General features: G+C 34.5%; 1 protein-coding gene across 5 annotated transcripts in view; it reads right to left on the reverse strand.

Moving 5' to 3' along the window:
• LOC109052155 (solute carrier family 12 member 5-like) overlaps positions 1 to 17,662 on the reverse strand; it is a 152,601-nt gene that overhangs the window by 6,326 nt on the left and 128,613 nt on the right. For 3 of the 5 annotated variants that reach the window (XM_042726649.1, XM_042726651.1, XM_042726652.1), the window contains 19 exons: positions 15,652 to 15,899; positions 13,876 to 14,087; positions 12,522 to 12,689; positions 10,983 to 11,081; positions 10,135 to 10,192; positions 9,410 to 9,584; positions 9,127 to 9,245; positions 8,205 to 8,303; positions 7,999 to 8,118; positions 6,655 to 6,759; positions 5,697 to 5,865; positions 5,408 to 5,603; positions 3,537 to 3,706; positions 3,322 to 3,453; positions 2,441 to 2,548; positions 2,001 to 2,126; positions 649 to 866; positions 509 to 523; positions 278 to 411 (listed from right to left, as the gene is read on the reverse strand). In XM_042726649.1, the coding sequence (XP_042582583.1) occupies positions 278 to 411; positions 509 to 523; positions 649 to 866; positions 2,001 to 2,126; positions 2,441 to 2,548; positions 3,322 to 3,453; positions 3,537 to 3,706; positions 5,408 to 5,603; positions 5,697 to 5,865; positions 6,655 to 6,759; positions 7,999 to 8,118; positions 8,205 to 8,303; positions 9,127 to 9,245; positions 9,410 to 9,584; positions 10,135 to 10,192; positions 10,983 to 11,081; positions 12,522 to 12,689; positions 13,876 to 14,087; positions 15,652 to 15,899 (2,671 nt within the window). The remainder of the gene's footprint in view (positions 1 to 277; positions 412 to 508; positions 524 to 648; positions 867 to 2,000; positions 2,127 to 2,440; positions 2,549 to 3,321; positions 3,454 to 3,536; positions 3,707 to 5,407; positions 5,604 to 5,696; positions 5,866 to 6,654; positions 6,760 to 7,998; positions 8,119 to 8,204; positions 8,304 to 9,126; positions 9,246 to 9,409; positions 9,585 to 10,134; positions 10,193 to 10,982; positions 11,082 to 12,521; positions 12,690 to 13,875; positions 14,088 to 15,651; positions 15,900 to 17,662) is intronic. The other 2 variants (XM_042726650.1, XM_042726653.1) reach the window with 1 other exon arrangement.

Here is a 17,662-nt window from a genome sequence, read left to right on the forward strand (position 1 = left end):
GATGTTTTTAATGTATCTTTTGTGGTTTTTAGTGCATCTTTCTTTCATTAAATTAACTTTTGAACAGTGGTGTATTTGCATAGTTTCCCATGATGCAGTGGACTCGATGTGACCATTTAAAAACAAAAGCCATTATAAAATCTAGCTTGCCTCAATATTTTTTTGGTCTACCAAAAAATGTAGAATTTTTACACCAAACTGGAATAAAAATAATGGAAGCCATAATAATTTTCGAAATGACAATGAGACAATGTAACACAAATAATGATCAGGATACAGTTCTCCTCGCCGCTCCTGTTTTTGGGCGGTCCGGGCATGTTGAGCAGGACTAGTTTGGCCTCCTGGGATTTCTTAACAATGACTTCGTTGAGTCTGAGTGCAGTGTGCATGCGCCTCAGGTTGGACTGGTTTCTGAAAATAAAACCATCATCAACCATACGCTCATAAACATTCATCAACATCAGTGAGTGTGAATGTGTGAATGTGTGCATCACTGTCAGATACTCACAGATTTTCCCACTCTCTGTGGCATGACCGAAAAAGAAAGAAAGACGAGTGTAAATGTGTGCAACGCAAAACTGAACGTAAATTCAAACCTTTGCAAATATATTTAAAATCAAGTGACTTTTTGGTGCATGCTGCACTCACGGTTTCATGTTGAAGAGGTCTTTGATGGCCTCTGGTGTCGTGGCTCCTATTGGTTTGGCCTGCTCTCCATCACACTTCGCTTCGGTCCATGTCATCTGAATGGCTGTGCTGGGGGTCTCGGCATCTGCGCTGGGGGACTGCGGTGTGGCCGGGGTCGGCGGGTTGGTACTCTTGTCATGAATGAGCTGTTCCTGTTGGGATGGGGACACAGGGACAGACTGAGAGGGCAGGACCAGCACATACGCACATATGGAGAATGTAAGGGCAAAAGAGAAGGAAAAGAAAACGTTAATGATCAGATAGAGATTAAAAGAGTTGAAATTAAACAAAGAAATATTTAAATAATAAATAATAATAAATCATAAATTATTATCAAAAACAAAAATAAACAATACAGTTAAATAATCACAACAATAATAACAAATGAGATTGTGATCACAATGAAAACGACTGCTTTATAATGAATAATATTTTTATTTATTGGCTTTCATTATTACTTTCATTGTATTTCATTATATTTATGACAATCACAATGAAACTGATATTGTTTCATAATGAATAATATTAAATAATAAATAATTTAGCATTTATACTAAATATTGCAGAAACTTAATTTTCTGTAAAGTTGCTTTGCAACGATTTGCATCATAAAAAGCGCTATACAAGTAAACGTGAATTGAATTGAATCATTGTTAAATTAATGAATAAATATAAAATTAAAAACAAACTTATTGACCGATTACTTTCATTTTAATTATATTTATAATTAATTATATTATATATAATATAATTTAAATATATATAATAATTTAAATATATATATTATAATTTAATTGTTTTGACTTTTAGAATTAAATTAAAAGACAAGTTAAAAATAAAACTGAAATTAAATTGATTCTCATTAAAATAAGAAATAAATGTAAAATAAATAATTTGATAATTTACCATTGCTAGTTGTTATATTATAATTATTTCTTCATTTTAAAAATAAAATAAAAATGAATTAAAACAAATTAATACAAATTAAATGATTAAAATGGCTTTTCTTATAACTAAAAATATTTAAAATAACTTTTGAGAGAGAGAGAGACAGAGACAGAGAGAGAGAGAGAGCGAGAGAGAGAGATGGATTCTGCCGTGTCCATTACTCTGAAAGGCATCACAAAAACACTGATATCAGACAAGAAAGTCAAGCAGAGGTCACAGCATGTTCAACACAAGCGATGTGGCTGTTATTGGCATGTAAAATGAAAACTGTAAAGCCATTCATTTGTTTCTGTGATATCTGAAGACATGATTATTACAGGCTCAGAATGAAATGAGCATTGCTGGCTCGGTCCGATATGCTGTACCTCCTCTTCTGGTTTCTCCTCTTTGCTGCTAGCCGCCGGTTCCTCAGAGACACTCAGCTGAGTCGTGACAGCGGCCGGGTTTTTACGGCGGATCGACCCGCGAGAGCTGTCAGTGATGCTCTGGATCTGAAGGGAGAGGAATGATGAGAATATTAATGAGAGACGAGGCCCCGCCCACATGCAGTGACGTCTTGCATAATGAGGTTCAACACGCAGCCTTGTAGTTCCACTGTATTTGTATCCTGTGATGTAATATTATTATGTTATAGATATTTTCCATGAAGTTTAATGCTTGTTTTTCTTCTGTGTTTATTTTTTGTAGATTTTATTTATGATTTATATTTTTTTTATATATTTTTTCTATGATGATGAAGTTTGTAGAGTAGCATGTTTGATCATGAATAGAGTTTGACAGTGAATGTTTGAGGACGGACATGTACCTCACGTTCACGCTCAGTCTTGGTGAGGTTGATCTGCTTTAGGATCTGAGATCTCTGCTCCATCATCAGGGTCTTCTCATATGTGTACGCTGAGATATCACTGTCATGCTGAAGATACAGGAGAGAGATGCATATATACACATTATAGTTTTCAATAATTCTTACTGAAGTAAAGAGTTGCTCACGGAACTGTAAAGCTGAGAAACAGTGAGGAAAACAGGAAAATATACTGTAGTCTACAGTTCATTGAGGAATAGCTAAATCATCTGCAGCATAAATTAAAAAAAATTATAAAAAGTAAAACAAAAGTAGCTGCAAATGATTTCGACATTAATTGTATGACATTATTTGTAATTTCTGTTATATATATATATAGATATATATATATAAATTAGATATATATATATATATATATATATATATATATATATATGACAATATTAAATGATATATTATAATACTATATATATATATAAAATGAAATATATGTGTATTTGTTTATGTATAATATAACACACACACACACATATACACGCATCCAAATAAATATTCTTTTGAGCAACATTTTGGGACAATATTTAGACAACATTTTAACTGAAAAAAAATAAATAAACTGAATTTGATAATTTGATAATTATGGCAAACATTAAAAAAAGTTATACTACATGTTTACTACAGCATCATTTGTTGCCCCAGCTTTTAAAATATTTATTTAAATATTAAATATACCTCCCTAGTTCATTTCTGACCTTGATGTGCTCACCTTCCTTTGGCACAAACCCTGTAAGGTTTTCAACGTTTCAACTTAAACATCATCCTGTTTCTCTCTCGAAGCTGCTTTTGAACATGAGTACAAGTATGACAGTGAGCGGGTGCATTACCATCTCCACCACCTCCACTGCGGCGTCTATGCGCAGGTGATACAGGAAGGTAGTCAGATCCTTCTTCATCTGGATGCTGTTATCGTCCATCTGGGCCACAGTGAAGATGCGCATCTTGCACTTCCTCCAAACCTACAGAACATCATCCACAGATGTCAACACGAGCTGCAGTGACTTAACTATGACATCATTCTGAGAGAAATGAAGAGATGTACCTTGTGCTGGCGGAGGAGGAACGGCAGCAGCATCAGCATGCCTCCATCATGAACGATCCACCACACGTCAATGTGACCCTCTGTGAAGCGCTCTCCGTTTGACGGGAAGGCTGAGATGTTCTTGGGCACCAGCAGGGCTTTACTGGCAGCGGTGGTTTCTCTTACCAGCTCTGTAATGAACACATGTTTATATTTATTATTTACCCTGATGAATGCATTATTTTTTACTGATTTGAAACTTTTGTTTAATGGTGTGGCTCTGATGTCATGCTTATTCATTTGTTATGCATAATCTTCAGATTCTTCTTATGCATAATCTTCCGAATCGTCTTCAGATTTTGTGCATTAAGTTCCAAAAACAAAAAGAAAAAAGATAAAGCACATATTTAATTAATATTTCATAAAAATTGTTTATAGTATTAAGTTTTTTTGCATTTATTTTTTTTTTTGTTTTTCTTTAAAATAAAACTTTTTTTTTTTATATATGTTGGATTTTTTATATATAATGTTATTATTGATTAATGAAATATTGTTGCTGAATATTGAGATTTGTTTGGAGGAATAAATTAAATTTGACAATATATTCAAATAGAAAACTGCTATTTTAAATTGTAATAATATTTCACAATAACACTGTTTTTATGGTATTTTTAACAAACAACACAGCCTTGATGAGCATAAGACACTTCATAAAAAAAAAAAAAATTCTAATCCAAAAATGTTACTGATCCCAAATTTTACTTTTGAATGGTATATATATGTACACACACACACACACACACACACACACACACACACACACACACACACACACACACACACACACACACACACACACACACACACACACATATATATATGCGTGTGTGTGTGTCATTTGCATGAAAAAATACATAACAATAGATATATGTAAATATAATAATTGTTTTTCGTTTATATCTAATTTACTGGGTTATTCAAAAAAGAGCATTTACATTTAGTTTTGTACTAAGCCATTATACTGTCAAATGTAACCTACATTCATTCATATCGAGATTGAAGATTTTGTTGATCCCGCCCATCCTTAACCGACTGTATCTATACAGAATCAATACTCGAGAAGGATCAGCTGATAATTAAACACTTGTATTCAGCAGCACTGTCTATTTCTGTAACTCTTTTGGGATCCATTCCAAATCAAATGAATTAAACCATCGCTCGTTTCCTCTGTGAACATCTGTGGCGTGAGACGTGAAGCTGCAGGTGCTCAGTCTGGCTGCTTTAGAGATTCAGAGTTTTTCTGGGGTTTAGATGGGATAGAATAGAACAGACTCGTATGATGTAATGTGTTGTAATGATTTTGAAGGGTGCTGCAGCGCAGAGCAGTGTGTGTGTTAAACCTTACATACTGACTCAGAATGATCTGTGAGATATAAAAGTCACAATTACCTTTTTTTTTTGCTTTTTATTTTCCCAGTTGCAGAAACAAGCTTCCAAAAAAACTGTTTCACTTCACTGAAAGGTTCTTTTGGGAACCCAAAAAAGGTTCTTCTATGACATCGCCGTGAAAACCACCTTTTGAAACTTTTTTTTTTTTAGATCTATTTTCTGTTTTATTTACTTTATAAGTATGGGACAGTATAGAAGTGACAGGAAGAGAAGTGGGAGAGAGGGAAAGGTCCTCGAGCCGGGATTCAAACTCAGGATACAACGATACTATACATCGCTGCCCACAAGACAAAACCTTATTTTTAAAGAGTGAACATTTTAAAAATCTACAGAACCCTTTTCCACTTTAAAGAACCTTTTGAGGAATCTAAAGGTTCAATGTTTGTTAAAGGCTCTTTGTGGAATCATCAATGTCAAAAAATAACCGTGCTTCTGTCTCTCACCAATGAAGTTCCTCCAGCTCTGATGATCCTCGGCGTGTTTCCAGTTGCGTGGCCAGCAGGCCAGAACCGTGTTGTGTTGAAGACCTCCCAACCCTCCGGCCTGGACCAAATGTGACGTGGCGTCCCTCATGTTAGAAGAAATGACCACCTGACAGAAACCCTTCACCTTCTCTGCCTCCATGAGCTTCTTCAGAGACTTTGAGACACAGAACAAAGTGTGGAATTACATTAGAACACAAATCAATATGTATGCTGTCTAAGCAGGTAGTTCACTTTGTGTGAATGTCACCTGTTCGGCCTGCTGTCCTTGAGGATGGTTTTCCAGGTAGGTTCCCTCCAGAGCTGTGCCCACGATGGTCAGACCCTTCCCAGCCTTCAGCTGATTGGTCAGAGACAGCAAACGCGGCTGCTCCACGTTCAGCTCAGAATCCATGCTGACCAGGACTAATATCTGAGGTCTGAGAATAAAGAAAAGCAGGAGAGAACAGTGGTTTACACATGCGCAATAAGACCAGTAACATGAATACTGTACCTTTAAAATCCAGCACAAATATATATATATATATATATAATAAATAAATATAAGTCTATAAAACATAAATATCTTTATAATGTAAATAAATAATAAATAATAATAAATATAAATAATCTTTATAATGTAAATAATATAACATATTTTAATAAAATATAAATAATTTAAAATATTAAATCTAAGAAACATATATAAACATATTTATCCATAAATACAAAAATACATATGTACATATTAGTATAATCATATAAATATGAATATGTACATTACATAAATAATACACACATACACATAAAAATTAAATCAAATTTTTTTTATGTAATTATATCAATTGTTAATTAATAGTTGTAGTAACAGTTTTGATTTCAAGTTTAGTTTTTAATGTTGTGTTTTCAAAAATTCTATTTAGATTTAATTTTTTTAAATAATGTTTTTTTTTTTTTTTACATTTTAGTCCAAAATTTTTTTAAATAATGTTTTTTTTTTTTTTTTGTCTAGGAAACATTTCCATTTAAGTTTTTTTTTTTTTTTTTTTTTTTTTTTTTTTTAGCTTTTCATTTAGTATTTTTATTTAATTTTTTTATATTATTTTATTTCAGCCTATTTCTATTGATGAAGAAATTATTAATATAAATATATAAATGATACAATTGTGCATACAGAATTTATAATAGTATTATTATAATTGACATATACATGATTTGTACTTTTTTACCTCCAGTTCTTGGTGTGCGGTGGTCCCTCTTCCAACCTCATGAGGGCGAAGCGGGCCGCGCTGAGAGACAGACCTCTTATTCCATCACCCCATTCCTTTTCTGCCCTGTCAGCACACACACACGCACATCTTTTTCACACACTCTGTTTATGTTCAGAATGCCATTCTAACATTTTACTTTCACTATATCTGCATTCATAGATGCTGATTTATGTTTCTGTGGTGAGTGTACGCCCTTCATACCAAATGTGTAACAGATGTCCTGCAGATAAACACAAGGATATCTTTATTTTTTTGTTTGTTTTCTTATAATAAAGTTTACTCTGTCTGCATATGTCATTATTTATTACTTATTATTAGAGCTGTTGAAATCGGAAATTCAGATCAGAGTCCATGCTAGGTCAGCACACTGTGTTTTCAATAAAACCAAATAATTCACATGTAAATTGTAATCAGATGCACAAGTATACTGGATAAAATCCTTGTGCGTGAAGTAGAGATGTTTGCTCCACCTGTTGATACACATCTACAGAGGAAATTAATCAATGTCCTGTTCATTTTTTTTATTTTAATGCATTATGAAATATGTATTAATTGTTGTATGAAATACCATAAATAACAACAAGTCTGATCAGACACTTACATTTTTTTTAGATCACTGGCTGATTTTGGGAATGTAACAAACGAAACTCCATTAACGAGCAACTCAAACACGACATTTGTGTGTGTTACGATCCACCAATGAGAGAGGTTCCCAAATCTCAACAGATATTTTAATTGGTTAAAATTAATAGAGAGTATCTTGTGTTTTTCTGTGAGTGCAGTATATTGTAAATGTCTATTATTTTGCATACTATTTTTTGGCTTGCGTGCAAAACCTTGATGACCTAGTACATGCGCTAGGTAGTGTATCCCACAATGCAATGCACAAAATTTGACCTTGCAGTTTGACTAATTTTTTTTTTGACTCAGATTTGTATAAAATGATGATGATGACATATGCATACTGCTATTAATATTGCTTCTGTTGGTAAGTATGCAGTATATACTGCGCAGTATGCAGTAAGAATTCAAATCCACACACAGCCTCAGACTCTATAATCCAGCCGCCAATTTTCTCCTTTTCTTTAATTTCCGGTGACAGACTCGGGTCACCGTTCGCCTTGACTCTGGAAGTGTTTCCAAAGGAAAGACACTAAACTAATCAAATCCTGGAGCAGATTTCAGCTGTTCTTGGCCGGCCGGATTACGAGGGAGACTAAAAATCCTGACAGGTCAAACGGCTGAAACTCAATTCTAATCCATCTCTTGGTCTCCCCCGACTCCGGGTCACAGTCCACTTACCCTCGGAACTCAATATACTTGTAGATACAGCTGGCGATTCCCATGGCAACAATGGCGTAGTACCAAGAACAGATGAACATGAGCGAGAGACAAAGGCTCATGCCAAGGAAGGATAGAGTCCTGTTGGGAAACAGGAAGGCAAACGTTAGTGCACAAATACGAGTAAAGCCACAGCAAACGGCAAGACGCGGCGCTCTGGAGCTCACCAGTGGTAGAACTTGAATCGCGGTCTCCAGTTGGGCGTTCTGAGCAGAGTCTGAACAGCACAGGCCAGATTCACAAACATGTAGCACATGAGGAAAAACCTGCAGCCGCACGAGAGAAACAAACACGACAATGACGAGCAAAACCCACGAGAGAAACAAACACCCGGGATTACGGCTCAAATGTTTGAACCCTTAAACCACATTTAAAATGTCTCAATGTGATTGTTATAGTACAAAAATATTGAATGAAATAACATTTATTGTAAACAAAAATGACCCAAACACAGTTTTCAAGCAAAACGAAGACGTATTTGTTTGTTTTTTGTTTAGTGGATCATGTTGATAGTTAATAAAAAAGTAATATTGTTAACTAAAATTAAAACCTTAAACTACTAAAAATCAGTTTGGTTCATTTAAATAAAACACTGTTATTTAAGCATTATTTAAATACTATTTAATACTATTTAGAATGAGATTTTATTTTCATATTTTCAATTTTCTATTTAATTTTAGTTTAAATAATTTTGTTAAATATTATTTATGTTTGTTAAATATATGAATATAACTATATCTATTGTAATTAATATTTATATTAACAGTTTTCATTTTAATTTTAGTTTTTTTACGTTTCAGTTATTATGTTATGTGTGTCTTTTTTAAGTATTTCTATTTACTTTTAATTTATTTTTATTTATAAAACGAATAGTTCCGGTCCTTGATTCTGAAATCCTTGGTTTTAGTTTTATTTCAACCGACAAAAACATTTTTGAATAGTTTTCATTTCAGATAACAACAACAACTGATGAATGCTGTTTAATTTAAAAACTGTATTATCTAATGCAATGACATTCAGTAATTTTTTTGTGTGATTTAAATGTGCAAACACTCTCTGAGGCCGTTGTATATCCGTATCGTCTCTTACATGGAGAGAATCGGAGCGACGTTATCCAGAGAAGCGATGAGAATTCCACTCTCACAGATACATGCGGTCAGGAGCAACGCCCAGGTGGGCTCCCCGTTTGCTTTTCCATGACCGAACACCTGCAACACACACACACACACACACACACACACACATAAATGCCCAATAACAGCTAAACACAAGGTCAGTGCTGGCAGCTCTTGGCCAGAGTTAGCTGCTAAGTGAATCTGACTTTATGCTGGAAGTCAGAGACTAAACACTCTTCACATGTGTGCACCCTCACCCTGAGGAACGGCACGATGCCGTCTCGAGCGATGGCCTGCAGGAGACGCGGAGCACCTGTCAAGCTCTGAAGCCCTGCACCGCAGGTGGAGAAGAAGGAGCCGATGACGATGACCCAGGGCGAAGGCCACGCCAGTGTCCCGATCACCAGATTCCCCCTGACCGCCTCACCAAACCTGAGATGCACAAACACACACAAAGAATTATGCTACTGCTCAATAGTTTAGGGTTTTATTCAGCAAGGATGCATTTAATTGATCAAATTACAGTAAAGACATTTATGATGTTACAAAAGATTTCTATTTCAAACAAACGCTGTTCTTTTGAACTTTCTGTTCATCTGAAAAAAAAAAATATCACAGTTTCCAGAAAAATATTGCGCAGCACAACTGTTTTCAACATTGATGATAATCAGAAATGTTTCTTGAGCAGCAAATCAGCTTATTAGAATGATTTCTGAAGATCATGTGACACTGAAGACTGGAGTAATGATGCTGAAATATTCAGCTTTGATCACAGGAATAAATTACATTTTAAAATATATTTAAATAAAAACAGTTACTTTAAAATGTAATAATATTTCACTGTTTTTTTTTTGTATTTTTGCTCAAACAAAATGTAGCCTTGGTGGGAATAAGAGACTACTTTTAAAATAAATGGTATTGTTTTTTTTTATTGTTTTTCATGAACTAAATCATGTGACGAGACATTTTAAACATGACATACTTATCCCTCAGCACCGTTCCCTCGATGCAGGAACCAAACAGAATCACGCTGGACATGTCTGAATACTTCAGTTAAAGAACATTGTTTTTTGATAAACACGAACTGTATCAGCGGGTTTGACTGTTTCTAAGGTTTTTAGCTTCTCCACAGAGTGATTACTAGGCTTACATGATGTATATGTGACCCTGGAGCACAAAAGCAGTCTTAAGTCGCTGGGGTATATTTGTAGCAATAGCCAAAAAATCATTGTATGGGTCAAAATTATCGATTTTTATATTCATTCATTAGGATATTAAGTAAAGATCATGTTCCATAAAGATATTTTGTAAATTTCCTACCGTAAATATATCAAAACTTAATTTCTGATTAGTAATATGCATTGCTAAGAACTTCATTTGGACAACTTTAAAGGTGATTTTCTTAAAAAGATATTTTTGCACCCTCAGATTCTAGATTTTCAAATAGTTTCAAATAGTGTCCTAACAATCCATACATCAATGAAAAGCTTATTTATTCAGCTTTCATATGATGTATACATCTAAATTTGGAAAAATTGACACTTAAGACACTTAAGGTTTTGTGGTCCAGGGTCACATATTAGAATTGAGAAGACTGACTCATTTTAGTCAGTCGGTTAATTTGGACAGTTCGTTCCAATGAATTGCTTCAAAAACCTACTTACAATCACAGGATTCATTTTTAATAAACTGAATATTGCCAGAGACTTTTTGCAAACTGATTTGATTAAATCCCTAAAATGAGTCATGTGATTTTGATCACTAATATCATAAACTGTATTGCAGGAGGGTGTTATATCAGACTGTGTGTGTTTCTCTATGACAGGATACAGATGATGGAGGTGGTGGTGATGGCCAGGATGGTGCCGATGGGAATGGACTTCTGGGCGTCCTGCAAATCACCGGATCGGTTTGATCCAGCCATGATACCTTTTCAAAACAAGGCAGACCACAGAAATGCTACAATGTTTGCTTACTACATCATTCCCGTATTTACATTTGGTTTATTTCATAGCTTTGATGACTTGTATTCTAAAATGTGGAAAATCAAGACTTTTTTTTAATAAACTTTAAAACAGAAACATTTATTATTGGCATCTAAAGTTCCATTTTAACATTCCTTAAAGGGTTACTCCACCACAAAATTAAAATTTTGTCACTAATCACTTACTCCCATGTCGTTCCAAACCCGTAAAAGCTTCGTTCGTCTTCTGAACACAATTTAAGATATTTTGGATGAAAACCGGGAGGCTTGAGACTGTCCCAGACTGACAAATAAATAACTACAGTGTCAAGGTCCAGGAAAGTATGAAAAGCATCATCAGAATAGTCCATCTGCCATCAGTGATTCAATGTTAACGTTATGAAGTGATGAGAATACTTTTTGTACACGAAGAAAACAAAAGTAACTACTTTATTCAACAATTCCTCTCCTCTGTGTCTCTCTCCAAATCAGCATAGCGCCATTTTAGTCATGACAACCTTTGCATGCTGATTGATGGACTAGCATTACTCAACATTACTTACTACCTTCCAGCAACACTACATTCAAAGAAGGTAAAAAGTTAAAAAAACATAATAATAGTTCATTTAAATGGAATCGGAACCGGAAAATTTGTATACTGTAATATATATGTTGAATTTTGACATTGAAAACCTTTAAATTAAGTTGACAGTAAGTAATAAACAGTATTGAGCATTGAGTATTTGAGTATTGTGCATTTTTCCTTACCACTATTTTTTTAATAGTTGTTTGGAACCGGAATCGGAACCGGAACCATTAGAAGGGAACCGGAACCGGAACTGGAAAATTTCTAACGATTCCCAACCCTAGGCGTGGCTGACACAGAAGAGCATTAGCCGCCTGCGTACAGCTCAGATTTGTCAAAACGCTGATTTGGAGAGACACAGAGGAGAGGGAATTGTTGAATGAATTAGTTCAGCTCAGATTTGTCATGTACAAAAAGTATTCTCGTCGCTTCATAACGTTACAGTTGAATCACTGATGGCAGATGGACTATTCTGACGATGCTTTTCATTATTTTCTGGACCTTGACACTGTTATTTATTTGGCAGTCTATGGGACAGTCTCAAGCCTCCCAGTTTTCATCCGAAATATCTTAAATTGTGTTCCGAAGACGAACGAAGTCCCTTTAAACCTTTCCGTTGCAAAAAAATGTATAGTGGAAAAAAGGATTTTAAAAATGGTTCTAAAAAGGAAGTTTTTTTTGTGGTTATTTTGTGACATCGCTATGAAAAGCCCCCTTTATTTTAAGAGCTTAGAATATTCTTATGCATTCTGATCCACAAGGTCAATTTTCATAATCATAAATGATGGATGAGATCAGGGCTGTCAGGAGAAGACTCTACCTGTCACAGAGGGGAAGTAGATGCCCACCAGCATGGTAAAGAAGCTGGTGATGTCCGCAAGCACGTAGCGGTTGGTGTTGGTCGGTATGGAATCAGGTTCGACTGTGGCGGGTAATCCCACTTTCTCAATGAAAGAACCCTTATCCATATAATTCCCAAAGAGATTCTCTGGAAGAGACAAACAGGCAAACAAAGCGAGAGAATATAAGAAATGTATACATTTATTTATCATCAGTGTTAGAGGCTTGTTCAGATCATTAACACTAACTATGAGCAATATTAATAGCAATGGTGTGCAGACACAGAGGAAAAATTTGAATTTGAAAAAAATAAACTTTATTTTAATATCATCATACAAAACTGAATGTCTTCTGTTGGTTCACTAGCGTTCAAAACTTTGGGGTCAGTAAGATTTTTAATGTTTGTGAAAGAAGTCTCATCATCCAATATATATATATATATATATATATATATATATATATATATATATATATATATATATATATATATTTGCCAGAATATACTTTAAATATATAATATAAGTGAAATATATGTGAAACAGTGAAGCTCAATTAAATATATTTTTGAAATTGAAAATTTAATACACCATAATATTTTAAAATTTATTTCAGGGGTAAGAAAATACATTTCCAGTCTTACAGTAGCCTACATTTAGGCTCTATTCATTGTTTATTTTTATTCAAATGTGTTATATGTTCATACGTGTTATAGGCAACAAAAAGACATATGTGAATGTGTTTTCTAGGACTGAAATATATGGAGGGCAAAATACAGTATATGTTTAAATGCTTTAAATTTTTCACGAAATACAAAAATTAAATTTGCATAAATATATTTTGAAAAATATTTTAGCAAATATATTTTTGGCATTTTTTTATATATTCTAAAAACATACAAAATAATTTGAAAATATGTATTTTTGTTGTATGGCTGCATTTTTTAAAACCTGTAATGCTGTGAAATATTCTTATCATTTCAAATAAGTATTTTCTATTTGAAAATATTTTAAAATGTATTTTATTTCTGTGATCAAAGCTGAATTTCCTTCAGAAATCATTCTAATACGCTGATTTGCTGCTCAAGAAACATTTCTTATTGTGAATGTTGAAAACAGTTGAGTCTTTGATGAATAGAAAGTAAAAAAACAGCATTTATTTGAATTTTCATTTGTAACATTATAAATGTCACTTTTAAACTATTTGCAATGCATTCTTGCAGAATAAAAGTGTTCATTTATTTCTTTCTTAAAAAAAAAAAAAAAAAAAAAAAAAAACATCTTATTGACACCCAAAGCATGGTTATGATTTTGATGACATTTTGTGGCAGTATTTACCGCGCAGGATACCACTCATAACTCCGGGGATTCCCTGTATTTCCGTGATGTTGTTGTTGACGAAATAGCTGTCGCAGGTGGCGTTCAGGAACTCGGAGTCACAGAAAAGCCGCCAGAGTTGGGTGGTGACCGTGGCGTTTTCTCTCTCGATGACCTTCGCGCACACATCAAAGCCTTTCCAAACCAGAGTCCGGTTTCCCAGCACACACACTCTGTGGAAATCATTTCAAACTAAATCATTTCTAAAGGCCAAAAACAGCTTCAATTAGACTAGATTAGGGGTTGAGCGATATGTGTTTTTCAGGGCCAATGCTGATTATTACAGGTCAAGTAGACGGCTGGGGCTGCACGATTAATCGAATGTGATTGTCATGCGTATCTTTCAGTGAAGCAACCATTCTGTGAATCCAAAAGCCAGAGGGCGCTCTCATGCTGAAACTCCATATATGCTCCACAGAAGAAAGGTAATGCATGTCTTTCCAGGTTTGTGGCTAGAAGTGATACCGCTGCGGCCGGAAACGAACAATGAAGTCGTAGTTTACTGACAAGCAGCGCAAAACCATTTTCATAATTGCAGACTGATTTAATTGCGCGATTATGAAATTGATTAAATCATTTTGCGATTATGAAAGCATCATTCTGGGGATGTTCATGTGGCTCAGTGGTAGAGCATTGCGTTAGGTTGTGGGTTCAATTCTCAGGGAACACACATACTGGTAAAAAAATTAAATAAATGTATAGCCTGAATGCACTGTAAGTCGTTTGGATAAAAGCATCTGCTATATGCTTAAATATAATGTAATGTAAATGTAAAGCAGTTTGGGTAGCTTGTCAATGAGCTACAGCTCTGTGAAGTAATTCTGTATACCATCGAGCCTTTACATGGCGGGTTAATGTAAAGCAGTTTGGGTAGCTTGTCAATGAGCTACAGCTCTGTGAAGTAATTCTGTATACTGAGAAAACAGTAGAAACAATCAGATCAACGAGAGAACAACAACGGTATACAAGTGATATGACAAGTATTAGTTTGTATGGTACAGAACACGTAGCCAGGGTTTTTTTTTTTTTTTTTTTGGAATATGATAGACGAGAAAAAGAAAAGGTAAGTACTAGTATTAGTTGGTTAAGTGCAGGCAAAAAAGATGCGTCTTTAGATGTTTTTTTTAAAAATGAGTAAAGACTCAGCTGTTCGAATTGAGATCGGGAGGTCATTCCACCAGCTGGGCGCAGTCCAGGAAAAAGTCCGTGAGAGTGATTTTGAACCTCTTTTGGGATGGCATCACAAGACGTCGTTCACTTTCAGAGCGCAAACTTCTGGAGGGCGCATAAGACTGAACTAGTGAGTTTAGGTATGTTGGCGCCATGCCAGTGGTCGTCTTGTAGGCAAAGCAAGACGTGCATTTATATATACCATCGAGCCTTTACATGGCGGGTTTGTTTCAGCATTTAAGAACCTTTTGTCCCACAAAATACCACATTTAATAACACGTTTATATTCCATCGTGCAGCCCTACTGACAACCGATATTTTGAACCAATATTTTTGTCTGGTGTAAAAATGAAAATTCATGTCAAAATTAAGAATAACAAAGGCTCTAACCCAAATGTTCTTTAAATGCTTTTAAATTATTTTATCGGCAAATCGGTTTAGAAAATGACCGATACCGATAACCATAAAATTTCTTAATATCGGTGCCGATAATCGGCCAGGCCAATACTCGGTCGACCCCTATAAGATATATCTGATATATGTGATTGTAATATTTGAGGCACATACGGGAAGATCGGAGGCTCGAAGGCGGTCTTGATCACTCCAGCGTAGACAGCGAGGATCGAGCAGATGACACAAGCGAGGAAGAGCAGCGCCAGCTTGTTCACGTAGTTCACTCCTACAAACACCACAATGGCCATGAAACTGAGCACCAGTGTGCCATAAACACGCATGTTGTTCAGCATGGCGGCCTCGGCCTCGGCTCCCTCCAGACCCTCCATCTTAAAAACAGCCGCTTGTGGTACGATGTACACCTGAGATAGGAGGAGAAAATAAGGTGGAAGGAGGAAAAATTAATTAAAAGGATAAAAGGGAATCAAAAAGAACAAAAATAATTGGGTCTGCCAATCAATATTCTGTGATAAAATATTTTTTTCTCAGACTTTATGGACTTAATCTTTCATGTTTAGGGATGCCGTTGACCTGCTGTCCTCATTATTTCACGTTTTGCTTGTTAGACTGAATCTCTGAGAATAAATTACCCATAAAAGTGTCTGTCAAATTATATATTGTGTAATTTTAGCTAAAAATTTCTGAAGCCAAATGCCTTCTGCCATTATAAATGTATTACATTATAAATAAATACTGTAACTGTGATCTTCTGGCAAAAACTGGTTCAGATCATCATTTCAGTCCAAACAATAACCAAATGGACTATGTTTGACGTTAATCTTTCTAACAAACTTGCTTGTGGAGACTTAAAAGGTTATTGTTTTATTGTTTTGTGTTATATACTTGTTTATAACGGAATCTGAACAGTCAAATATAATACAGAAACAAGATTGGGGAGGGTTAAAGGTCAGAATATCAGAACAAAGTGTGTGCAAATGATAAAAACAAACCTCATCAAACAAACAAGGTGAATCTAAAAATAAGCATAAAACTACAAAAAGAGCCAAAGAATAGCAAACAGACAAAGAGGGACAAAGTAATGAGAGATGAGTGAGATTCGCAAATACACAGACAGTAAAACGGACTAGTGTGAGTTCAGTTCTACAAGCGCTAATTGAACTAGTCAAGCATGGAATTAATACTGCAAATGGACTGCCATTAGTTCTTATTAGAGACTTGACCTAAATTATATTCAATGCCATAAACTTTTGGGTGCATATGCTCTGTTTCACCACTCTAAGCACAATACATTGCATCGTTCATTAAACTTCTTTATATTTTCCCCCTCATAAGAAGGATAAAAGTGAGAAATGATTGGGAATCTTATGCTATCTGTCAAGATTATGTATGGGTCATAATTCACCCCAAAAAAGAAACATGTTATATTGTTTACAAGTGTTATATTCCACCAAAAAAGCATCTCATTTCATCAAAATGATCTTTAAATGAAAATATGCTTAACCATCTATGGTATGCATTATGTTCTAATCATGCAATATTTTTTCAATAGGGTTTTTATTACATGAAATAGCTTCAGTTATACAAATCAAAACAGATTTTTTTTAAATAATTAATTGATTTATTGTGTTTTATTTAGGAGTTGGTTTTTGTTTGGAGTGTGTGTAAATGGATGGTGGCCAGAAATGTAGTGAAAAGTAGTTTTTCTATTAAATTTTCTTTTCAATTTATATGCACATTTCTTTTAATAATTGATGCATCCAGTCTTAATTTCCATCAAAATCTGCCATATACACATACAGACACATATACACACTCATTTTTACAGTCACTGAAGGATAACTCATCCTCATTGACATCACATGGAAGAGCCAACTCTGCACTCTACCTATTGCCCTTTCCTTGAAATATTGCTGTATTCATTTTCTGAAAAGAATAAATAATTTTCTCATACATAAATACAACTATACTACAATAAACACTATATATAACTATATATAAATAATTGCAATCATATTACTGAGGTAACTATCCATAAAAAAATTCCAATGGGGAAATATATTACTTCAATTCCACTGGTACAGCATTGAAATTTACAGCAAAACTATGATAGACAATGTTGATTTGTGAATAAAATATGTAATTTACTAACCAAAGATGATGCAAA

The sequence above is a fragment of the Cyprinus carpio genome, chromosome B6 (assembly GCF_018340385.1).
Source record: "Cyprinus carpio isolate SPL01 chromosome B6, ASM1834038v1, whole genome shotgun sequence".
In the NCBI taxonomy this organism is placed as follows: Eukaryota; Metazoa; Chordata; class Actinopteri; order Cypriniformes; family Cyprinidae; genus Cyprinus; species Cyprinus carpio.